This window comes from Phacochoerus africanus, chromosome 9 (assembly GCF_016906955.1).
Source record: "Phacochoerus africanus isolate WHEZ1 chromosome 9, ROS_Pafr_v1, whole genome shotgun sequence".
NCBI lineage: Eukaryota > Metazoa > Chordata > Mammalia > Artiodactyla > Suidae > Phacochoerus > Phacochoerus africanus.
Genome location: NC_062552.1, coordinates 24803721 through 24827644, shown reverse-complemented (window position 1 = coordinate 24827644; position 23924 = coordinate 24803721). Strand labels below are relative to the sequence as shown.

Genomic DNA, 23924 nt, shown 5'->3' with positions numbered 1-23924 from the left:
GGGGTCCAAGCAGAGCTGTAGCTGCCAGCCTAGGCCACAGCCACAGCCACAGCCACAAGGTATCTGAGCCACCCTCTGCATCCTACACCACAGCTCATGGCAATACCGGATCCCTGACCCACTGAGTGAGGCATTGAACCTGCATCCTCATGGATAATAGTCAGGTTAATTTACACTGTGCCACAATGGGAACTCCCAGATGGATGCTTTTTTTGCAAGATTAGAAACAGAGAATTTAGGAGTTCCCATCGTGGCACAGCAGAAACAAATCCGACTAGGAACCATAAGGTTGTGGGTTCAATCCCTGGCCTCGCTCAGTGGGTTGAGAATCCAGTATTGCCATGAGTTGAGTTGTAGCATAGGTTGTAGGCGTGGCTAGGATCCTGTGTTGCTGTGGCTCTGTCCTAGGCCTGCAGCTATAGCTCCGTTGGACCCCTAGCCAGGGAACCTCCATATGCTGTGGGTGCAGCCCTAAAAAGACCAAAAAAGAGGAAGGAGAAAATGGAGAATTTATTTGGATCTCATTCCTTGAAAAAAAAATTTCACCTTTTGTGTCATCGCATACTGATAATGCTTTGGGGACATGAGTATAGAAATACATGTAACTGTGAATTTGTGTCCCTTTGTGTTTGAGAGGGCAATGTTTGGAAGTGAAATATCAGAATGGGTATTTCTATCCCTGAGCCAGTCTGTTTTGCTTTACTCAGCCCCTTACAGGAAAGCCCTAGGCAAAAGCGTAAAAGAAATGTGGACTGAGGTTGGGTTCTCAGGAGAAATAAGTTTATTGGGAAACTTTGACAAAATCGGATTTGTGTGCAGGTTCCTAATCTTGGGAACTCAAACATTTTTACTTTTATCAAAGTGTAAGAGACATAGAAAAGTGTACAAATCATCATGGGTTTTCACAAACGCCCAGTTTGCAATAGTAAGTGTCTTCAGGGTATGAGCAAATCATGCTGGAACCACACTATTATTAAAAGGAAGAAAACTTGAAAGCCGGGGGAGCCTTCAGAGCCCGCGCCTGCGCAGTGGGAGCCGGCCGCTTGGGGAGGAAGTCGGAAGGCGGGAAGCCCCGCCCCTTCCCTGGCTTTCGCGTCCCCTCGGTCCTACCCTGCCCGCTCTGCCTGTAGCCCGAGCGCACGGTCCGCTCTCCTCCGTCACCCTGAGCTTTCCGCGGCGCTTCCCGCCGCACCTGCGCAACCCCGCCCCGCCTCGCGCGCGGCCTCGTGCTCCGGTTCCCGCCCGGCCTCCGGACCGCGGTACCCGGCCCTCTCCTTCCCGGTCAGGCGGGCATCCCGCGGCGCAAGCACAATGGTAGGTACCGTGATGTCACAAGGGGGCACCCTCGGGGAGCGCGACCGTTGGGATGGTTGGGGACGGAGACGGGGTCGCGGGGCTGCGGCGGGGGGGGGGGGGGTCCCTCCGGGAGCTTTGTTCCTTTGGGCTGGCGTTGGGCCCTGGGATTTTTCTCTCCATCCTTCCTGCAAATCAGGTTCGTTGGGGAGAGACCTCAAAACAAGTGGGTCTTATTTGTTTGAGTCGGCGGGAACAGCAGGAGAGGGAAAAGCTAGACCTCAAGGAGCATTTCCCTGACAGACCAGGCCCCGGGAGGGTGCGGGTGTTACACTTGGTACCCTTCACTGGGTAGTGGGGGCCGGACGCCGGGAGAGGTGGTCCACTGAGAGCCGAGTCCGAGGCGTGCGGGGCCAGAGCCCCTCTCCCGGGCTTTAGGTCAGGTGCTCGAGGTAGTAATCACCGGGGCTCCAGCCGTTCTTCCGAGTATTCTTTCCTCTTAAGTTTTGAGAACTGCCAGAGAGATGCGGCGGGGATCCCAGTATCTCATAATACTGGCCGGGGAACACGCCTCTGCCCAAGTCCCTTCCCATATGATGTTTTTTCCCCCTCTCGCCCAATAGCTCTTCTATTCCTTTTTCAAGTCCCTTGTGGGCAAGGATGTGGTCGTGGAACTCAAGAATGACCTGAGGTAGGTACCTGTTCCGACAAGTCTGTAGGGGGTGGATGTGCCCAGCCCTCCGGAACAACCTCTTTAATTTGACAAGTATTTGAGGGCTGGGCAAGATGGGAGAGAGACAAACGAAAGAAATGACTTGTGCCTTAAACTGACAGATTAGCTGCAGAGTTTTATCTTTATGGGAAGACGATCCAAAGAAAAATATAAGTACTAGAAAGAAGTCAGGGGGCAGAGGCATCAATCACTTTTTTTAATAAAAGTTTTGTTTTTCTGATGAAATCACATGGTCCTTTGACCCAAATTCTAGAAATGTAAGTATTGATTCCAGAAGTAAAGATTTATGTACAAAAATTGTAGGTTTTTTTTTTTTTTTAATAGTCAAAAATTGGTGGTGGGGAGCCATTAATAGGGAATGGGTTATGGAGTACCCTTGTGGTGCAGCAGGTTGAGGATGTGGCGTTGTCATTGCTGTGGCACGGGTTCCATCCCTGGCCTGGGACTTTTCACATGCCACAGGCACAGCCAAAAAAATAAAATAAAATAGAGAATGGGTTAGATTTTGGTATTTCCATAAAAGGCAGCTGCCACATGGAAATGAGTTGTATTAATATGGAAAGCTGTTGCAGAATCGTCTATGTGGTATAATTGCCCTTTTGTTGTAGACAGTATAAAAGATAAACAGATGACCAGTGCAGTCCCTTGTGTCTGTACTGTTTTTACATCCCTCGTCCCCTTGTATCATTAACTTCAAATCATCTTTTAGGACGTGAATTAAATGCTGTATCCTTGCACTTTCCTGGTTCTTCTAGGCCATAGAGTCTTTCCTTTCTAGTGGGTGCTTCTCAAACTGTGATTTCATAGAAATGTATTTACTGTTTAGGGCTGGTCTTCTATAGGGCCAAGATGTGTTTAAGCGCCCACTGTGTACCTGTGTCTAGCACAGCCCTGGTATAGAGTAGGTGCCTAATGTGTTCTGAAGGGGAAAACAAAAGCTAACATTTGAGGCTCTCCTATAGACTAAGCACTACTCTGAATACTCATTTATTAACTCATTTAATTCTCTGAACACCTCTACATGACATATACTGTTGTTGCTGTTTTACATGAGGAAACTGAAGCTTGACTAGGTTAAGAAACTTGGTTAAGTCTATACAACTAGTAAAGGACAAAGCTAGAACTTAAATCCCTTTCTGCCTGCCCCTCATCCTTTTTTTTTGTTGTTGTTTAATTAAGAACAGGGTCATACTCTGTGCAATTGTAAAACTTGCTTTTTCACCTAACACTATGTTGTGGATATCTTCCATCTCAATAAAGTTGATCTTTAACGTTCTTAATGTCTGAAAGGTGCTTTTTTTTTTTGAAATGGCTGCACCTGTGACAAATGGAAGTTCCCAGGCTAGGGATTCAATCTGAGCTGGATCCTTTAATCTCCTGTGCCAAGCTGAAGATCAGACTCATACCTCTGTAAGGACCCTAGCCGATGTAGTCGGATTTTTTTGTGGGTTTTTTTTTGTTTTGTTTTGTTTTTTGGTTTAGGGACACGTGTGCAGCATATGGAAGTTCCCAGGCTAGGGGTCAAATTGGAGCTGCAGCTGCTGGCCTGCACCACAGCCGAAGCAACAACAGAGCTGAGCCTTGTCTGTGACCTACACCACAGCTCATGGCAATGCTGGATACTTAACCCACTGAGCAAGGCCTGGGATAGAACCTGTGTCCTCACGGATACTAGTCAGGTTTGTTACCACCGAGCCACAACTGGGAACTCCCTGCAGTCGGATTCTTAATCCACTGAACTACTGAATAGCATTTTTATTAGCTGGGTAGAACTAATTAACCAAGACCTTGTTGTTGGATACTTAGGCTATTTCCAATTCTTTGCTTTTTTTAGGGCCGCACCCTCAGAGGTTCCCAGGCTAGGGGGTCCAACCAGAGCTACAGCTGTTGGCCTACACCACAGCCACAGCAACGCAGGATCCGAGCCGCATCTTCACCCTCCACCACAGCTCATGGCAATGCCAGATCCTTAACCCAATGAGTGAGGCCAGGAATCGAACCCAAAACCTCATGGTTCCTAGTTGGATTCTCTTCCGCTGCGCCACAACAGGGACTCCTGCATACATGTATTTATACATCTTATTTCAGTAGGAAAAAAATCCTTTATTTATTTTTTTTTTGTCTTTTGTTGTTGTTGTTGTTGCTATTTCTTGGGCCGCTCCCGAGGCATATGGAGGTTCCCAGGCTAGGGGTTGAATCGGAGCTGCAGCCACCGGCCTACGCCAGAGCCACAGCCACGTGGGTTCCGAGCCGCGTCTGCAACCTACACCACAGCTCACGGCAACGCCAGATCGTTAACCCACTGAGCAAGGACAGGGACCGAACCCGCAACCTCATGGTTCCTAGTCGGATTCGTTAACCACTGCGCCATGACGGGAACTCCGAAAAAATCCTTTAAAATGTACATTTAAAATATTGATACAGGAGTTCCCGTTGTGGCTCAGCAGAAATGAATTTGACTAGCATCTGTAAGGATGCAGGTTTGATCCCTGGCCTCGCTCAGTGGGTTAAGGGTCTAGCATTCCTGTGAGTTGTGATGTAGGCCAGCAGCTATAACTCCAGTTTGACTCCTAGCCTGGTAAATTCCATTTGTCTAGGGTACAGCCCTAAAAGGACAAAAAAAAAAAAAAAATTGGTATGTATTACCTGATTGTCCTTAGAAAGTTTAAATCAATGTATTCTCTCCCCAGTTATTTCTTCTACATTTCTAAATGAGGTAGTTTTTTAGTGGGAGAGACAGTGACATGGCAAGGAACGGTGAGGGAAGGGATTTGCCTATTAGATTACAGATTTCGATTTATGGCTCTGGCAATGTGTATGGTATTGATGGCATATAGATTGGGTCCCTATAGAGAGAAAAACATGGAAACCACAAGCACCCTCAGCAATTCTCTGAGATGATTCGTTTTTTATTTTCCTCTTCCTGGGTCTTCCACATGACAAGAATAATTGTTGTTTTAGCCCCAGACTCTAAAGCAAGAACTTAGAAGAGCTGAAGGTTATTCCTTGGGTTGGGAGAAGAGCTCTTTCTTCCATGATTATGTTAGACCACTTTTTTTTTTTCTTTCCCTTTTTGGCTGCCCCAAGGTATATGGGCCAGAGAGCGGATTCAAGCAATAGTTTTGATCTACCCTGAAGCTGCAGCAGCCCTGGATCCTTTAACCCACTGTGCCAGGCCAGGGATCAAACCTTTGTCCTGGTGCTGCAGTCACCACCGATCCCATCACACCACAGTGGGAACTTCTGTGTCAGAGCACTTTTGTGCCTAACATTTCCTTCTTTTTTTTCTTTTTTTTTCTTTTTTTTTGGTCTTTTGTCTTTTTTTTTTTGTCTTTTTTGTCTGTTGTTGTTGCTATTTCTTGGGCCGCTCCCACGGCATATGGAGAGTCCCAGGCTAGGGGTTGAATCGGAGCTGTAGCCACTGGCCTACGCCAGAGCCACAGCAACGTGGGATCCGAGCCGCGTCTGCAACCTACACCACAGCTCACGGCAACGCCGGATCATTAACCCACTGAGCAAGGGCAGGGACCGAACCCGCAACCTCATGGTTCCTAGTCGGATTCGTTAACCACTGCGCCACGACGGGAACTCCTCTTTTCTTTTTCTTTTTTTTTTTCTTTTTAGGGCTGCAGGTTCAGCATAAGGAAGTTCCCAGGCTAGGGGTCGAATCGAGCTACAGCTACCAGCTTATGCCACAGCTACAGCAATGCCAGATCTGAGCTGCGTCTGCGACCTACACCACGTCGGATCTTTAACCCTCTGAGCAGGACTGGGGATCGAACCCTCATCACTCATGATATTAGTTGGGTTCGTTTCCGCTGAGCCACAGTGGGAACTTCTAACATTTGCTTCTAAAGGGACTGAGTGAACTGTCACCACCTTATGCAATTCCTGAAAGTTATTCGCTGCTGCAGATGGTGATAGTGCACTGTCAGAGATTTTTTTAGCAGCCAAGGATAAGGTGAAACTACCACTAAGGCAGTTGGCCCCAGACACTGGATTTCAAACACTTCGAATTTTACAAAATTAGGGCCCAAAAGAGAACTGACCACTTTAATTTTGGCAAGATAAGGACATTTTAAAAACTGCCATTTATGATGATCATTTCATAAGTATTTTTTTTTGTGGTCGTGTCCATGGCATGCAGAAGTTTCCAGGCCAGGAAACTCACCACAGCAGCAAACGGAGCCAGATCCTTAACCTCTTGAGCCATTAGGGAATTTCTCATGATTTTTTTTTTTTTTAATGGCTCCACCTGTAACATATGGACGTTCCTGGACCAGGGATTGAATCTAAGCTGCAATTGCCACCTATGCTACAGCCATGGCAATGCCAGATTCTTTAACCCATTGCACCAAACCCAAGACTGCAGTGACCCAAGCTGCTGCAGTTGGATTCTTTTTTTTCTTTTTGGCCACCCCAAGGCATGTAGTGTGTCCAGGCCAGGGATCAGATCTGAGCCGCAGTTACTACCCACGCTGCAGCTGTGGCAGTGCTGGATCCCTTAACCCACTTGTGCCAGGCTGGGGATCGAACCCACATCATGACTCTGCAGAGATGCTGCTGATCCTGTTTCGACATAGTGGGAACTCCTGCAGTTAGTTCTTAATCCACTGTGCCAGAGTGGGGACTCCTCATAATTTCTTTTTTAATACAAAAAAAGAGCAAGGGCAATTAAAGAGCAGTTTTAGGAAAAAACTATTTATTGACAACCTTTAGCACACTGTTATACACACTGTTCTAGCCTCTGTTTCCTCATGTCATGGACTCCTGAATCCTTTGAGCACACATCGGTGTTTGAGAACCAGGATTCCTTTTTTTGTTTGTTTTAGGGCCACACCTGTGGCAGATGGAGGTTCCCAGGCTAGAGGTCCAATCAGAGCTGCAGCTGTTGGCCTACACCACAGCCACAGCAACTCAGGATCCTAGCCTCATCTGCAACCTACACCACAGTTCATGGCAAGCCGGATCCTTAACCCACTGAGGAAGGCCGGGGGTTGAACCTGCATCCTCATGGATCCTAGTCGGGTTCATTAACTACTGAGCCATGAAGGGAACTCCTGAGAACCAGGATTCTAAGGAACTTGGAATCTGGCGATGACATGGGGGATGGTTAGGATGAGGGCAGCGAGGTTGGAGGCTGGACTGGATCGAGCTGTAAAGGTATAAGACCTTAGTTTGTAGAAAGAGAATAACAAATGTTAGACATCAAACAGTGGGGGTTCGTGGTTCATGGAGAAGTACAAATTACGGGATTTGAGATTTTTGAGACTTAAGTATTGAAACCACTGGCAGAATTAAAGAATTGGAAGAGAGGGTAACATGGCGTGCAGCACTTCCTCGTGAACATTTCAGGGGGCTCAAGGATCGAGGAAGGGAGAGAACATCGCTCATGCCTGTGTCATCAAAAACATCACCAGTTAGGAGTTCCCATCTCAGCTCAGTGGTTAACGAACCTGACTTGCATCCATGAGGATTCAGGTTGGATCCCTGGCCTCAATGAGTGGGTTAAGGATCTGGCATTGCCATGAATTGTGGTGTAGGTCGCAGATGCAGCTTGGATCCCAGGTTGCTGTGGCTCTGGTGTAGGCTGGTGCCTACAGCTCTGATTGGACCCCCTAGACTGGGAACATCCATATGCCGAGGGTGTGGCCCTAAAAAGCCAAAAAAAAAAAAAAATTGCTAGCTAGCTACCTTATCTGCTTTACATACGGAGCCCTGGTTCCAAAGCCAGTATTTGAAAATAGCTAATGGTTCTGGGGGACAGGCCTGAACCAAAGTCTCTATTTGTTCTAAACTTGTCAAGATACACATTTCTGAGCCCCTGGATGGTTAATGGCTACCTTGTGAAGTGGCTGCAAAGATTACAAACGTGCAGAATAAAGGTCTAGCACATAACTTTTTTTTTTGTCTTTTGTCCTTTTTTTAGGGCCAAACCCTTGGCATATGGAGCTTCCCAGGCTAGGGGTCTAATCGGAGCTGTAGCCACCGGCCTGTGCCAAAGCCACAGCAATGCCAGATCTGAGCTGCATCTGCAGCCTACACCACAGCTCACGGCAATGCCGGATCCTGAACCCATTGATCAAGGCCTGGGATCAAACCCGAGACCTCATGGTTCCTAGTTGGATTAGTTTCTGCTGCGCCATGATGGGAACTCCCACATAACTTTTTTTGATGGCAGCTACTAAGAGTGAATTTAGGGAGAGGAGATGTGAGGTCTAAACACACTGCTCTGGAAGCAGTTTTTTTCCTACCCCATAGCTTAGGCATGCCCCTTGTTGGTTCTTTTTTTTTTTTTTTTTTTCCTTTGCTTTTTTAGGGCCACCCAAGTGCAGCATATGGAAGTTCCCAGGTCGAATCAGAGCTTCATCTGCTACCCACACCACAGCTCATGGCAACGCCACATCCCTGACCAAGGTTAGGTTTTGAACCCACATCCTCACAGATTCTAGTTGGATTGTTTCTGCTGTGCCACAAGGGGAACCCTGGTTCTACCTTTTTTGGTTTCTTCAAGTCTTTTACTTCCCGCAACCATGTTCTTATCCTTGCTCTAAAATCACCTCAGTGTTGACTTAGGTATAAACTATTTTGGTTTTTCCTTTCTCTACCTCTGACAGCATCTGTGGAACCCTCCATTCTGTGGATCAGGTGAGACTGTAACAAGGGCCCTGATAGGGTCTTGGGGAAGGAGAGGGGAGAGCTTAAGGGCTGGGAACTCGCATCTTGTCTCTGGTTCTAATGATGGTGTTCATCTTCTTTCCTTAGTATCTCAACATTAAACTAACTGACATCAGTGTCACAGACCCTGAGAAATACCCTCACATGGTGAGTTGTAGATGGTAGAGATGAGGAAACACCTCGCAAAGCAGGAGGTCCCTGGGTGGATAGAGGACATTTTTGAAGTGTGGTTTTTTTTTTTTTACATTTGTTTGTCTTTGTCCAGTTATCAGTGAAGAACTGCTTCATCCGAGGCTCAGTGGTTCGCTATGTGCAGTTGCCAGCAGATGAGGTTGACACACAGTTGCTACAGGACGCAGCAAGGAAGGAGGCCCTGCAACAGAAGCAGTGATGGCCGCTCCTCCCTTTCCCTCCTTCCATCGGTGATTCTGAGCCTCATGTCCCAGCTCAGGATGCCTCCCTCCCATACTTGAGGTGTTGTTTTTTTTCACAGCAAAGTTTTTTTTTTTTTTTAAGGGATGAGTGAATGAGAGTAATAATAATGGGGAGCTGCTCTCCTGTATTGAGAAGGGGAGGAAAAGGAAGCCCGGGAACTGCGAAGCCTTCCCTGTCCCCAGCACCTGCCTTTCTCACTTCTTCCCTGGAGGTGGGAGAATCTCCCAGGTCTTTCTAGGGTAGCATGTGATTCATTCTGGGGATGGAAGGAATCTGTCCCGCATCGGGAATAAAATTTATGATGCAAATTCGAGTTCTGGTTCTGTGTTTTGGTAAGGGGGCTAGAGAGTGGGAAAGGGATGCTGAATTCACCGAGCCCTGTTCCTCTCATTACCCAAGCCAAGGCCCCAACCCGTCCTGTCCTTATTGGCTACTACTCTTCCTGATACAAACCGTACCTCAGTTGGACTGCATGCCCCCTACCTACGCAGCCTACCTACCATAGCCTTTTCCTAATACTGTACCTGCAAATGTTTGCTGTCCTTGTATTAAGGTGGAAGCTAATGAGACACCTAAATGCGTTTGATGCTGGATCTAGTGCTTCCCCAATATCTATTGCATATAAATACAAGTGACAACTTTCATTGTGGAGAGTTGTGACTGGGAATTAACTCTAAACTCATTTAGCAAGTAAGAGTTCCCGCCCCAGATGAGGGTTCTCAGGACAAAGGGCCATCCAGTTCGACTCCCTCCTCCCACGTAGAAGGAAATGAGGCTCAAGGAGAAGCTGGACGCCAGGACCTCGGCCAAACGGACCCCCACCCACGTTGGCGTCAGGAGCCGCCCTCCGCCGCCGCCGCCGCGTCTCAGAAGGCCCGCTGCCACCGCCCTCCCGCCCCGCCCCGCCCCGCCCCGCCCTTCCCGAGGACCCGTGCAGGGTGCCCGCGGCGGCGCCTGACGGGAGCGCGGTTCCCGGCGCGTCCTCCCCGGCCCCGTCTCCCGTGCCCGCGCCCCGCACGGTTCCTCGGGAGCGCAGTCTGCGGCGGGCGGCGCACCCCTGGGCCAAGGTCGGCCAGGCAGCGCCGGCACACGCAGGCGGGGCACGGGCGCCTGCGCCAGGACCCCCGGGGCCCGGAAACGCTCGTAGTCACAAAGGGGGGAACACGTGGGCGCAGATTGCCCGGGCGGCTGTCGCAGGGATCTAGGGTCACCGGGAGGACCGCCCACCATCCCCGCCCGCCGGACGCCTCAGCCCCGGCTGCCAGGCCCGTCTAACTTCGGCCGGCGCCCGGCTATGAGGTGGATGCCCGGCTCTGTGTGACCATCTCCCTCCAGTAGGTACATGTGGCCTGAACCCGCGTCCTGCTGGCCGCGGAGAGGCTCTTTTGAGCCTCCCCCACGCCCGTAGGGCTCGCGGGCTTGGGGAGTTACCCACTGTCATTGCCACTCCGAGAGCAGGGTCCTCGGATCTTGAGGCCCCATCAGATCCTCAGTTCTGGGGGCCTCGGGAGCCTGAGGTAGGGGAGCCACTCAGGAGCCCCCGGGTCCCTCGGTCTTACTCTGTCCCCTTTTCCCTTAGGGTTTTTCCACCTCGTTCGGACTTCCTGCACAACCATGTCCATTCTCTACGTCTCTCCTCACCCCGATGCCTTCCCCAGCCTCCGAGCCCTCATAGCTGCCCGCTACGGCGAGGCTGGGGAGGGTCCAGGATGGGGAGGAGCCCACCCCCGCGTCTGTCTTCAGCCGCCCCCGGCCAGCAGGACTCCCTTTCCCCCACCCCGCCTGCCCGCCCTGGAGCAGGGGCCCGGTGGGCTCTGGGTGTGGGGAGCCACGGCCGTGGCCCAGCTGCTGTGGCCAGCAGGCCTGGGGGGCCCTGGAGGTAGTCGGGCCGCTGTCCTTGTCCAGCAGTGGGTCAGTTACGCAGACACGGAGCTAATACCAGCTGCCTGTGGGGCAACGCTGCCAGCTTTGGGACTCCGAAGCTCTGCCCAGGACCCCCAGGTGAGAAGAAGCTGAGCGGGGGAGAGGGGCAGGAGGGAATTTCGGAGAGGGCAGTGAGCCAGAAAGATAGTATGTCAGAAAAAGACTGGTCATACCCCTACTTGCCATCTGGTGTGGCAGACGTGGGCAGCTTTCTTGACCTCTGGGAGCCTTGGTCTTCCTATGCCTATGGAAACGAAAATTGAGGACATGTTGAGAAGATTAAAAGATGTGTCAGAGCACATAATCTGGTGCCAGATGCTCTGCCGTCTCTGAGTGAGGACTGGATGGATCTGAAACTGATAAGGTTAGACGTTACTGAATTGTAGGAAAAGACTAGGGCCAGGGAAAGAAGTAGAACACCAGGAGACTGGTGCAGAGGCACCAGGCCTGGACTGATGACAGTTGGCTGGGGAGAAATGCAATGAAGAGGAGGGAAAGTAGGGGAAAAGAGAGCAAATCACACAAAATTACAGCCGGAAGTCTTTTCAGAGTGGGTCTGTGCCTTACCGTCCTTATAACACCATCTCCTCACAGAGTGTTGAGCACAGGTTCGATACTTAGTACCTTTTGGGTTTTTTTGTTTTTGTTTTGTTTTGTCTTTTTGCCTTTTCTAGGGCCTCTCCTGCAGCATATGGAGGTTCCCAGGCTAGGGGTCGAATCGGAGCTGTAGCCACCAGCTTACACCACAGCCACAGCAACTCCGGATCTGAGCTGCATCTGCAACCTACACCATAGCTCACGGCAACGCCGGATTCTTAACCCACTGAGCAAGACCAGGGATCGAACCCACAACCTCATGGCTCCTGGTCGGATTCGTTAACCACTACACCACAACGGGAACTCCAATACTTAGTACTTTTTGAATGAATGAATGAAATAACTGGAATGACTTAGATCCTGGCTTGCTCCCTCACATCCTGACTTCCCTGTCTGAATAGAAGCCCCTTCTCTGGAATTCTCTGTCCCCTTCAACCTAATTTATTTCTCTTCATAGCACTGAAGGAGAAAAATAAGGGAATACGTTGTACATTTGCACACTTGCTATCTCCCCTACTAGAATATAAATGCCAACAGGTCAGGGGCTCCATCTGTTCAGTTGTCTCATTTATTAGAGACGTGCCTGGCCTGCAGTATATACTTGGTAAATATTTGTTGAAGCAACCATGTAATCTTTAACTTCTTTCACTTAGTGTATTGCACCTGACATATAATAAGTGTTCAGTCGGAATTTATTGAATGAATGGCAAGTATTTTTATTATGATCGTTTCCGTGAAGAAGAACCTGGCCTTGGAGGTGGTGATTCGTGGGAATGGAAGGGGCTCCATGGATTGAGTTGGGGTGGGGATTGAGGTGGTCCAACCCTTTTCTCATACCCCATTGCCTTCCTGCTAGGCTGCGCTGGGGGCCCTGGGCAGGGCCCTGAGCCCCTTGGAAGAATGGCTTCGGTTGCACACTTACCTGGCTGGGGAGGCCCCGACTCTGGCTGACCTGGCAGCTGTCACAGCCTTGCTGCTGCCATTCCGTTACGTGAGTCACTGGGACCTGGGGAAGAATGAGGGTGGGTTCCCTCAGACCTCCCTCTAGGACGACTAAGGATAGTTGTTTCTTTTCCCCATCCCAGGTCCTGGATCCCTCTGCCCGGCGGATCTGGGGCAATGTGACCCGCTGGTTTATCACCTGTGTCCAGCAGCCAGAATTCCGGGCCGTGCTGGGAGAGGTGGTTCTGTTCTCAGGGACCAGGCCTGCCTCCCAACAGCCAGGTGAGGAGGGGCGGAAGGTAGGAGGCGAGGGGTTCCTCTGGGGCCCTTCACGCAGCTCGATTTCTTTTTTCTCTTAGGAATGCCAGGGGCCAGTGGGGTCGGTGGGTGGTCGGCATGGGGGAGCCTTTGGGCAGCTGAAGTAGCCCATCTGGGATGTAGTAGCACTGTTCACAGAGGGTCCCCACCAGGTCTGGATTTCTGTGCCTCCTTCCAGGCCCCGAGGTCTCTGCACCCACAAAGACAGCTGCTCAACTCAAGAAAGAGGCAAAAAAGCGGGAGAAGTTAGAGAAATTCCAACAGAAGCAGAAGATCCAACAGCAGCAGCCACCCCCTGGGGAGGTGAGAGGCCAAGAGTGGAGCAGGACGGGATGTTGGTGTGCTGCAGGTGGCTGACACCTGAACCTGTATCCTTTTCCTCCGCAGCAGAAGAAACCAAAACCAGAGAAGAGGGAGAAGAAACGGGATCCTGGGGTCATTACCTATGACCTCCCAACCCCCCCTGGGGAGAAGAAAGGTACTAGGAGGGGGAAGAGAGGACCCCGCCCCCCACTACCTCCACCCTCCTTTCCTCTTTTCACCCCTCCCGCTCCATCCTTGTTCGCACTAGCTTGCTTAGTGAGGATTTGCAGAGCCCTGGGTCCTTCTCTGCTGGCTCCTTGCCCCCTTCCCCGATGCTCCCGGCCTCGGCTCTGACCCCTGCCTCCCTTTCCCGCAGACGTCAGTGGCACGATGCCTGACTCCTACAGCCCTCAGTACGTCGAAGCTGCCTGGTACCCTTGGTGGGAGCGGCAGGGCTTCTTCAAGCCCGAGTATGGGGTGAGTGGGCAGTGCTGCCCGGGTCTGGAGGGGATGGGAGTGGGGAAGGACAGGGCTGAAACATACAAGGCCTGGGACGAGGCCAGAGCCGTCACAGGGAGGCCTCAGCAAGGCCCCATCCTTCCTCCCTGCCAGCGTTCCAGCGTGTCGGCCCCCAACCCCCGGGGCACCTTCATGATGTGCATCCCGCCCCCCAACGTGACAGGCTCCCTGCACCTGGGCCACGCGCTCACCAACGCCATCCAGGACTCCCTGACCCGATGGTGAGCTCCTGTCCTCTCCTCCGGCCGCTTCCCTCTGCTCTCTCTGGTCCCCTGCTGCTGTCCTCCCTTCTCTTTGCTGACTGGGGCCCTCAGCTCTGCCCCCTGGTGGTGCCACACTTCTCACTGGGTCATTCCCGGCCCATCCCTTGGCTTCCTGCTGTAAAATAATCAACACTTCCACTTGCAGGCTCTCCACTCTTGCTACCAAAAATAGTATTTTGAATTTAGCAAGAAATACGTGAATATAGTCTTATAAGAAATTTGAAGCTTAAGTTTCCTTGACCACCCTGCTTCCAGACTTACTTCTTCCTACGAATGAGCCATTGTTATCACTTTGATGTGTATCTTTCAGATCTTTCTTATCTGCTTAGGGGTACGTGTACTCATAGAAATGTATAGTTTTCCTTTTTTTTTTTCCTGTCTTTTTGCCTTTTCTTGAGCCGCTCCCGCAGCATATGGAGGTTCCCAAGCTAGGGGTTGAATCGGAGCTGTAGCCTCCCACCTACGCCAGAGCCACAGCAACGCAGGATCCGAGCCGCATCTGCGGCCTATACCACAGCTCACGGCAATGCCGGATCCTTAACCCACTGAGCAAGGCCGGGGATCGAACCTGCAACCTCATGGTTCCTAGTTGGATTCGTTAGCCACTGCGCCACAACGGGAACTCCAGAAATGCATAGTTTTCCTTTTGTGTGGGGTTTTTTTCTCTGTTTTTTAACATAAAGAGCTCATACCAAACTTGTTCTTCTACAAGTTTCTTCTTATTTTTAACAGTTTATCTTAGAGGTTTTTCCGGTCCATACATAAATATATTTTTTCTTTTTTTTTGGCCACCTCATGAGGCATATGGAGTTCCTGGGCCAAGAATCAGATCCAAGCCACAACTGTAGCAATGTCAGATCCTTAACCCACTGCCTGGGGCCAGTGATCAAACCTCCTTCCCAGCACTCCAGAGATGCGGCCAATCCTGGTGTGCCACAGCGGGAACTCCTTCTTGTCCTTGTACATAGACTGACTTCATTCTCCTTCATTGCTCCTTAGTATTTATAGTGTGGCTGTACCATCATGGTGTCATTTTTTTTTTCCTTTTGGTTGCACCCATGGCATATGGAAGTTCCTGAGTCAGGGATTGAACCCATGCCACAGCAGTGACCCAAACCACTGCAGTGACAACATTAGATCCTTAACCTACTGAGTAACTAGGAAGCACCGTAAAAAGTATTTTAAAACAACTCTGTGTTTCTAGTCTAGGGTTTACTTCCATTTTAAATTTTGAGAAGTTTTTCTAGTGTTCTACTTAATTAATTTGGTCAAAAAAACTTACAGGAATTTCCTATAGTGGCGCAGCAAAAGCAAATCCAACTAGGAACCATGAGGTTGTGGGTTCGATCCCTGGCCTTGCTCAGTGGGTTAAGGATCTGGCATTGCTGTGAGCTGTGGTGTAGGTCACAGACGTGACTCAGATCTGTCGTCAGTGTGGCTGTGGCGTAGGCTGGCAGCTGTGGCTCCGATTAGACCCCTAGCCTGGGACCCTCTGTATGCCGAGGGTACGGCCCTAAATGTGTATATATATATTTACAGGACATAACTGTGCCAGCTCTGCTCTGGGCACTGGGGATACAACATCAGATTTAGCATTTTGTGAGAAACTGAGAAGTGGAAAAATGAGTTGTGTTAAATACTCATAAGGGCCAAATTATTTGCATGAGGAAAGAATTGACGCTTTGTATGGAACACTTAAGGTAGCAACATTTTTTCTTCTTCTTCTTTTTTTTTTTGTCTTTTTAGGGCCACATCCACAGCATATGGAAGTTTCCAGGCTAGGGGCTCTAATCGGAGCTACAACTGCCAGCCTACGCCAGAGCCACAGCAACATAGGATCCCAGCCATGTCCGCAACCTACACCACAGCTCATGGCAACGCCAGATCCTTAACCCACTGAGCGAGGCCAGGGATCGAACCTGCCACCTTATGGTTCCTAGTCGGATTTGTTTCTGCTGTACCACTACAGGAATTCCTCTTCTTTCTTTCTTTATTTATTTTTGTCTTTTTGACTTTTCTAGGGCTGCTCCCACTGCACATGGAGGTTCCCAGGCTAGGGGTCTAATTAGAGCTATTGCTGCTGGCCTAGCCAGAGCCACAGCAACGCAGAATCTCAGCCTCGTCTGTGACCCACACCACAGCTCACAGCAACGCCGGATCCCTAACCCACCGAGCAAGGCCAGGGATCAAACCTGCAACCCTATGGTCCCCAGGCAGATTCGTTGACCACTGAGCCATGACGGAACTCCTTTTTTTTTTTTTTTTTTTTAATGGTAGCATTTTCTAATGCTCTAGTGTTTTGAAGGGCTTTAAATTTTTAATTTTAATATAAAATTTTTGCAAATTAGTTTTGTGAACATAGGAAAATAGAGTAGTTTTTCCAACCAATTAGCTAGTGTCCCAAACTCACTTATTAAACAGTTTGTACTTTCTCCATGGATATGAAATGCCACCTTTATTTATTTATTTATTTATGTTTTTTTAGAGCCACACCCACAGCATATGGAGGTTTCCAGGTTAGGGGTCTAATTGGAGCTGTAGCCGCCAGCCTACGCCAGAGCCACAGCAATGCCAGATCCGAGCCACATCTGTGACCCACACCACAGCTCACGGCAACACCGGCTCCTTAACTCACTGAGCAAGGCCAGGGATCAAACCTGCAACCTCATGGTTCCTAGTTGGATTCATTTCCGCTGCGCCACAACGGGAATTCCATGAAATGCCACCTTTAACAAATACTAAATGGGCTTGGATCTGCTTCTAGTCACTGTTCTGTTTCCTTGATCTATATAGTATTGTTCCTAGTTCTGTGAAAATTTGTTTTAAAGATCATAAGTCTCTCATGTTTTGCTCTCAAGTTGGTCAAGAGCCTCCTCTTTGTTCTCTTACCGAGTTGCCTCGGCTGTCCTTGCACATCTCTGCCTGACTGCCGTGCCCGAGCTGGGGGCTTCCCGCCCCACCGCCCCTATCTTTCCTGAGTCCATGGCCTCCCTGCCCGGAGCCCCTTCCTCCTCTGGGGCAACTCCACTGCCGGCTCACCTTGGGTCCCCGTGCTCCTCCCGCAGGCACCGCATGCGCGGCGAGACCACCCTGTGGAACCCGGGCTGTGACCATGCGGGCATCGCCACCCAGGTGGTGGTGGAGAAGAAGCTCTGGCGCGAGCAGGGGCTGAGTCGGCACCAGCTGGGCCGCGAGGCCTTTCTGCGCGAGGTCTGGAAGTGGAAGGAGGAGTGAGTGCTGCCTGCCGGCCTCCGGGCCCCGCCTCCCTGTCCCTTGTCCAGATAGGATCTCTGTCCCCTGGGACCCTGACCACAGGGTCAAACCCTCTCGCAGGAGCTGAAGGTGGCTGGGCTCCGGGGCCCAGGCCCATTCCGCAGGGACACGGGAGCCCCACCTCAGCCCCTTGAGCCACCTGACGCCTCCCTCCAGCCCAGCCCAAGTGCCAATCGCAGCCTGTGTGTCTGCTTCCAGGAAAGGTGACCGGATTTACCACCAGCTGAAGAAGCTCGGCAGCTCCTTGGACTGGGATCGGGCCTGTTTCACCATGGATCCCGTGAGTGGGAGTGGAGGGGTCTCGGCAGGGGCGGGGGAGAGGCTCCCCCAGGAGGCAGCCCCCTTGTAGGAAACCGCTAAGGGCTCAGCCATAAATGCCACTTTCTACCCACGTCATGGCCCTTTGTGTTCCCCGTTGCCCACTCTCTGGGAGCTTAGACTCCTTCAGGCACATGATGGGGCCTCACCCTCCCCTGGAGCCTGAACCCCAGGATTCCCTGCCCTAGCTGAGGGGCTTTCCTGCCATCTCCAGCATCGCCAGGCAGTTCCCACAGCCTTCTATCCCCCTCCAGCCCCTAAAGAGGTCTGTGTGTCAGGAGGTGGGGTGCCGGGCCGGCCAGGTCTTGCTGGCCCTGCTAGCTTGGTACCTAGACCCATCTCTGACTCCCCCGCTCCCCCTAGAAACTGTCAGCAACCGTGATCGAGGCCTTCGTCCGGCTCCACGAGGAAGGTGTCATCTATCGCAGTACCCGCCTTGTCAACTGGTCCTGCACCCTCAACTCTGCCATCTCGGACATCGAGGTGTGCCCCTCCGCCAGCTCTCTCCATCCCCGCTGTCAGCCCTGCCCCCGCCCCGGGCCCGCCTCTGAGTCTCCATCTCCGTCGCAGGTGGATAAGAAGGAGCTGACGGGCCGCACGTTGCTGTCCGTGCCTGGTTACAAGGAGAAGGTGGAGTTTGGGGTCCTCGTCTCCTTTGCCTACAAGGTCCAAGGCTCAGGTAGGAGCCGGGGCTGGGGGTGGGGGGCACCAGGATCCTGGGCCCGGGTGGGGGCGGGGCAAGAAGGGCCCAGTGCTGAGACCGCAAGGCCCCTGTCACCCCAGACAGCAACGAGGAGGTGGTGGTGGCAACAACTCGGATCGAGACCATGCTGGGAGACGTGGCTATAGCTGTGCACCCCGAAGACCCCAGATACCAGGTGTGGTGGGGTGCTGGGGGAGGCGTGTTGGCCAAAGGGGACCCCACACCCTGTGTGGTGCTAGGAGGGGCACGGAGCCCCCACTGGGCTGAGGAGGGAGAATTGGAGACTCATCCTCTGGCTGCTTTCTACAGTGAAGGTGGGATGGGGGTGTGGGGGAGTCAGGGTCCCCCGTCACAGGAGCCAGCCCAGCCATTGGTACATTTTCAGTGTCTCCCTCTGTCTGTAGCACCTGAAGGGGAAGAGCGTGGTCCACCCATTCGTGTCCCGGAGCCTCCCCGTCATCTTCGATGATTTTGTGGACATGGAGTTTGGCACAGGTGAGCCAGAGACTCAAGTCCCGCGGGGAGAGGAGGCGCCGCCAGCCGCACTCCCGCCATTCATCTTCCTTCTCAAAGAGAAAGACGACGAGCTTCACCTGAACAGGCGGGACCCGGGCTGGTTCTCTAGGGACGGTGTTGGGGGAACAGGGAGCAGAGTGGTCTGCGAGCCACATCCACCGGCCTAAGGGGGTGCATGTGGGCGGGGACGCCACTGGCTCCCCCCTGACGGCCCCCCACGAACCCGCCAGGTGCGGTGAAGATCACCCCCGCACACGACCAGAACGACTACGAGGTTGGGCAGCGGCACGGGCTGGAGGCCGTCAGCATCATGGACGCGCGAGGGGCACTTGTCAACGTGCCCCCACCTTTTCTGGTGAGCCTGCCCGGGGCGTGGCGGCCGGGCCAGGACGTGGCGGGGCTCCTGGCGTGGCCGTGACGGAGCCTGTCTCCCCCGCCCAGGGTCTGCCCAGGTTCGAGGCCAGAAAGGCTGTGCTGGCGGCGCTAAAGGAGCGGGGACTCTTCCGCGGCGTTGAGGACAACCCCATGGTGGTGCCGCTTTGCAAGTGAGGGTGGGGACCGGGGAAGGGGGGGTCGGGCTCCTCAGGGTGCTCACCACGCAGCCCCCTCACCCCCATGTACCTGCAGCCGCTCCAAGGACGTGGTGGAGCCCCTGCTGCGGCCCCAGTGGTACGTGCGCTGTGGGGAGATGGCCCAGGCCGCCAGCGCTGCCGTGACGAGGGGCGACCTCCGCATCCTGCCGGAAGCCCACCAGCGGACGTGGCATGCCTGGATGGACAACATCCGGTGCGTCAGGCCCCCCCATGCGGGAGGTGACTGGGCGAGGGCGAGCAGCGCAAGGTCCGGCGCCGCCTGCCCTCCGTGACGCCCCCCTCCCCGGCCGCCCGCAGGGACTGGTGCATCTCCCGGCAGCTGTGGTGGGGCCACCGCATCCCGGCCTATTTTGTCACCGTCAGCGACCCGGCTGTCCCCCCAGGGGAGGTGAGAACTGGCCCATCTGCGGGGGCTCTGCGTTTGTGGGGTCCTTGGTGAGGGGAAGGCAGAGGCACCCCCCCAGGGCACTCACTCCACCTGTTGCAGGACCCTGATGGGCGGTACTGGGTCAGTGGGCGCACCGAGGCCGAGGCTCGCGAGAAGGCAGCCAAGGAGTTTGGAGTGTCCCCAGACAAGATCAGTCTCCAGCAAGGCAAGACAGGGCCTCGAGGTGGCGGGCAGAGCCCGGAGGGGGGGGAGGCTCTGATCCTGGCTTCTGCCCCCCTCTGACCTCTGACCTTTGGCCTCCCTCAGATGAAGATGTACTGGACACTTGGTTCTCCTCCGGCCTCTTCCCCTTCTCCATCCTGGGCTGGCCCAACCAGGTGCGTTCCCAGGGCCAGCCCGGGGAGTTGGGGTGGGGGGCGCTTCTCTCCCCGTGGCTCATGCCCTGCTCCCTCTGCCCCCAGTCAGAAGATCTGAGTGTGTTCTACCCCGGGACACTGCTGGAGACGGGCCATGACATCCTCTTCTTCTGGGTGGCCAGGATGGTCATGCTCGGTCTGAAGCTCACTGGCAAGCTTCCCTTCAGGGAGGTGTGGAGACAGCCCAGCCCCCTACCCGCAGTCCCCTCCCTCCCCCCGCCCCCCGCCCTCCGGTGCCCCAGCTCAGGCTCAGCATGGATAGGGACAGGGGCAGTGCCCATGGACGGCCTGGGGTGGGCCTGGCCGTAGGGGGGCTTGTGGGGCTGAGACCCTGGCTTCCCCGAGGAGGGAACACCTCTAATTCACATGAAGGGGCTGGGGGGACCCTGCGGGGCCTGAGGTTCAGAGGAGGCACACCGGATGCAGGGGAGGGGGCGACACAGCCTCACAGCCTCCCCTCCTGCTGCCTCGCAGGTCTACCTCCACGCCATCGTGCGGGATGCCCATGGCCGGAAGATGAGCAAGTCTCTGGGCAACGTCATCGACCCCCTGGACGTTATCCACGGCGTCTCCCTGCAGGTGGGGCTGGGCCAGGTGGGGCAGGGCTCTGGGTTCGGCCGGGAAGGGCTGTGAGGCTGTGGCCACGGCTCCCTGACTACCTCCCCCCCAACCCTCAGGGCCTGCACAACCAGCTGGTGAACAGCAACCTGGATCCCAGTGAGATGGAGAAGGCCAAAGAGGGGCAGGTACAGAGGCGGGGGTGCTAGGGCTGGAGTGCCGGTAGGTAAGGGGTGGGTGAGGCAGCTCAGTGATGCCCCCCGCCCCCCCCCACCCACAGAAGGCAGATTTCCCAGCGGGGATCCCCGAGTGCGGCACCGACGCTCTCCGCTTTGGACTGTGCGCCTACACCTCGCAGGGTACGGCCCCCCAGCCTCAGCTGCCTCTGCCTCCTTCCCTGAGGCCCCGCCCTTCCCTGGGTGTGGCCCGGAGGGAGGATGCTGAGGACACGCCTTCACCCCCCCACGCCCCCAGGCCGTGATATCAACCTGGATGTGAACCGGATACTGGGGTACCGCCATTTCTGCAACAAGCTCTGGAACGCCACCAAGTTTGCCCTCCGTGGCCTTGGGAAGGGTTTCGTCCCCTCTGCCACCTCCGAGGTGAGGGTCTGGAGGGCGAGGAGGGCAGCGCCCACACAGGTTGCACCCCTGCCATCCCAGTGACAAGCATGGCCCATGCGGTGTCAGGATTGTAGCCACAAGTCCAGAAGCCCAGCCCCTGCCCCCAGGGCGCCTCTGTGTAGCTGGGGGGACAGGTGGATACAGGGCCAGACTGCCATAGGGAGAGCCTCGGGCATAGGGGTCCTCCCTCAAGGGGGTGCCTGCCCTTTCCCCCAGTCACCGGACACGTGCTGGTTGCTTTGGATCCCTCAGGCTCCTGGAGGGTGGATTTGCCCGTGGTTCCCATGGGGCTCCAGCTCCCTCCCCCAGGGCAGATGATGGCCCCCCCAGCTGATATGCTCCTTCCCCTCAAGCCTGGAGGCTGCGAGAGCCTGGCGGACCGCTGGATCCGTAGCCGGCTGACTGAGGCCGTGAGGCTCAGCAACCAGGGTTTCCAGGCCTACGACTTCCCGGCCATCACCACCGCCCAGTACAGCTTCTGGCTCTACGAGCTCTGTGACGTCTACCTGGTGAGATGGGGCCCCGGGCCACCCTGTCCCCTGCCAGTCCTCACAGATTCACAGGGGCTGGAGGCTCGACCTTCCCCAGCCCTGAGCCCGCTGCCTCCCATCCCCTAGGAGTGCCTGAAGCCTGTGCTGAACGGGGTGGACCAGGTGGCGGCCGAGAGCGCCCGCCAGACCCTCTACACCTGCTTGGACATCGGCCTGCGGCTGCTCTCACCTTTCATGCCCTTTGTGACCGAGGAGCTGTTTCAGAGGCTGCCCCGGCGGACGCCGCAGGCCCCCCCTAGCCTCTGTGTCACCTCCTACCCGGAGCCTTCAGAGGTACGGGGTGTGGCTGGGAGTGGGGCTCCGGGGGGCTCTGCAGAGCGGCCTCCCAGCCTCCCTGACCCCCCTCCTGCACCCCACAGTGCTCCTGGAAGGACCCCGAGGCAGAGGCCGCCTTCGAGCTGGCCCTGAGCATCACTCGAGCTGTGCGCTCCCTCCGTGCTGACTACAACCTCACCCGGATCCGGCCTGACTGTGAGCTTCGGGCCCCCACGTCCCCCTGTCCCCACAGTGCACTCCGGGACCAGTATCAGGGCAGCTGGCTGTATCCTGTCTGTTCACCTTTCTCCCTCCCCCGGCAGGTTTCCTGGAAGTGGCTGATGAGGCCACGGGTGCCCTGGCATCGGCAGTGTCAGGCTATGTGCAGACGCTGGCCAGCGCTGGTATAGTAGCTGTTCTGGCTCTGGGGGCTTCTGCACCCCAGGGCTGTGCCGTGGCCCTGGCCTCTGACCGCTGCTCCGTCCACCTGCAGCTGCAGGGGCTGGTAGACCCAGCCCGGGAGCTGGGCAAACTGCAGGCCAAGCGTGACGAGGCGCAGCGGCAGGCCCAGCGTCTGCAGGAGCGCCGTGCCGCCTCCAGCTACTCTGTCAAGGTGCCCCTCAAAGTCCAGGAGGCAGATGAAGCTAAGGTGTGTGGTTTGGGTGGGCATTTCCTTCCCCATGTCCCTCCCCAGGGCTCCCGCTGCCTTCGGACCCCCCCCCCCCGTGACTCCTCTACCCACCCCGGGCCGTCCATGGGGAGCAGATGGGACTGTGTCACCCCCCCCCCAATTACACATGAAGAACTGCGCGGGCAGGGGCACGTAGCAGGTTGATGGCGGAGGCAGGCCTCGAACCCAGGGCCTAGAACATGGCGTCCACCTGCTGGGGGCTGGGCTCAGAGCCGCCCAGGTAGAGTCAGGTTGCTCCAACGATCACCTGGAGCCCCTCCATGGAGGAAAACCACAGGTTCGAGAAGAGAATGTGGGTGGAGACGGAGAGTTACAGGGCCTGGGTGACTGAGTGGAGTTAATTTCACACTTAATTGTCCCAAGTGGCCCTCTCAGGCCAGGGGGCTGTAATACCGTTGCCCATTTCCAGCTGAAGGCTGAGGGCTAGCTTACAAGGTTGCCTTCCTAACTACTGGTCCACCTCCCCAGTCAGGGTGTGGGGCTTGGCCACCGGGGGGCGCACATGAGCTCAGAGGCCCCTTTGTCCTTGGGAGCTGATCACTCTGGGAAAAGGCAGGACTCAGGAGACCAGCAATGGTAGAAGAGAAGGGGGTGCTGGTGGGGAGACTGGCCAGCCAAGCACACAGGTCCCCGAGCTGCTCCCTGCCCAACTCTGACCCCTCTCCAACTCTGACCCCTCTGCTCTCCCCACTTGGGGCTCTCCTCTCTTGGGCCTGGGCCCTCACCACCCACCACCCCTTTGTTCCACCCTCAGCTCCAGCAGACGGAAGCAGAGCTCAGGAAGGTGGAGGAGGCCATCGCCCTATTTCAGAAGATGCTGTGATAGACTCACCTCCAGCCCTCATGACCCCCAGTGGTCCACCGTGGGGATGGCAGCAATAAAATATTTTGCCACAAAACCATCTCTTGACTGTTTGTGTGGTGGGGCTGGGTTCCTGAATCCTCAGGTGCTGATGTGAACAGTAGGGTGGCAGGCTGGGCATGAGGCGCTGGGTCCTGGTGGGCAGAGAGGTGCGTCTGTCTGGGTCTGGCCCT

At 54.4% G+C, this 23924-nt stretch overlaps 2 protein-coding genes across 4 annotated transcripts; both read left to right on the top strand.

Annotated features, from left to right (window-relative positions):
• The first annotated feature begins 1190 nt into the window (after positions 1 to 1190).
• LSM2 (LSM2 homolog, U6 small nuclear RNA and mRNA degradation associated) lies at positions 1191 to 9452 on the top strand. The gene is made up of 6 exons (XM_047796593.1): positions 1191 to 1314; positions 1917 to 1984; positions 8644 to 8674; positions 8792 to 8851; positions 8970 to 9126; positions 9221 to 9452. The coding sequence occupies exons 1-5, from the start codon at positions 1312 to 1314 to the stop codon at positions 9093 to 9095; spliced, it is 288 nt and encodes a 95-aa protein (XP_047652549.1). The 5' UTR covers positions 1191 to 1311; the 3' UTR covers positions 9096 to 9126; positions 9221 to 9452.
• Positions 9453 to 10273: 821 nt separating this feature from the next.
• VARS1 (valyl-tRNA synthetase 1) lies at positions 10274 to 23788 on the top strand. 3 transcript variants are annotated; one of them, XM_047796309.1, is made up of 30 exons: positions 10274 to 10473; positions 10719 to 11140; positions 12516 to 12650; positions 12745 to 12883; positions 13098 to 13222; positions 13310 to 13397; positions 13599 to 13699; positions 13835 to 13962; positions 17070 to 17234; positions 17476 to 17557; positions 17959 to 18078; positions 18166 to 18274; positions 18379 to 18473; positions 18703 to 18793; positions 19045 to 19169; positions 19256 to 19359; positions 19442 to 19600; positions 19705 to 19795; positions 19895 to 20000; positions 20102 to 20172; positions 20257 to 20382; positions 20686 to 20790; positions 20889 to 20957; positions 21050 to 21128; positions 21244 to 21371; positions 21746 to 21901; positions 22010 to 22216; positions 22303 to 22414; positions 22522 to 22847; positions 23644 to 23788. In XM_047796309.1, exons 2-30 carry the CDS (start codon positions 10754 to 10756, stop codon positions 23710 to 23712), a joined length of 3798 nt encoding a protein of 1265 aa, XP_047652265.1. In that variant the 5' UTR covers positions 10274 to 10473; positions 10719 to 10753; the 3' UTR covers positions 23713 to 23788. The 3 variants fall into 3 exon arrangements, with proteins under 3 accessions (XP_047652265.1, XP_047652263.1, XP_047652264.1); XM_047796307.1 differs by having other exon boundaries at positions 13307 to 13397; XM_047796308.1 differs by having other exon boundaries at positions 10274 to 10477; positions 13307 to 13397.
• The last annotated feature ends 136 nt before the right edge of the window (positions 23789 to 23924 follow it).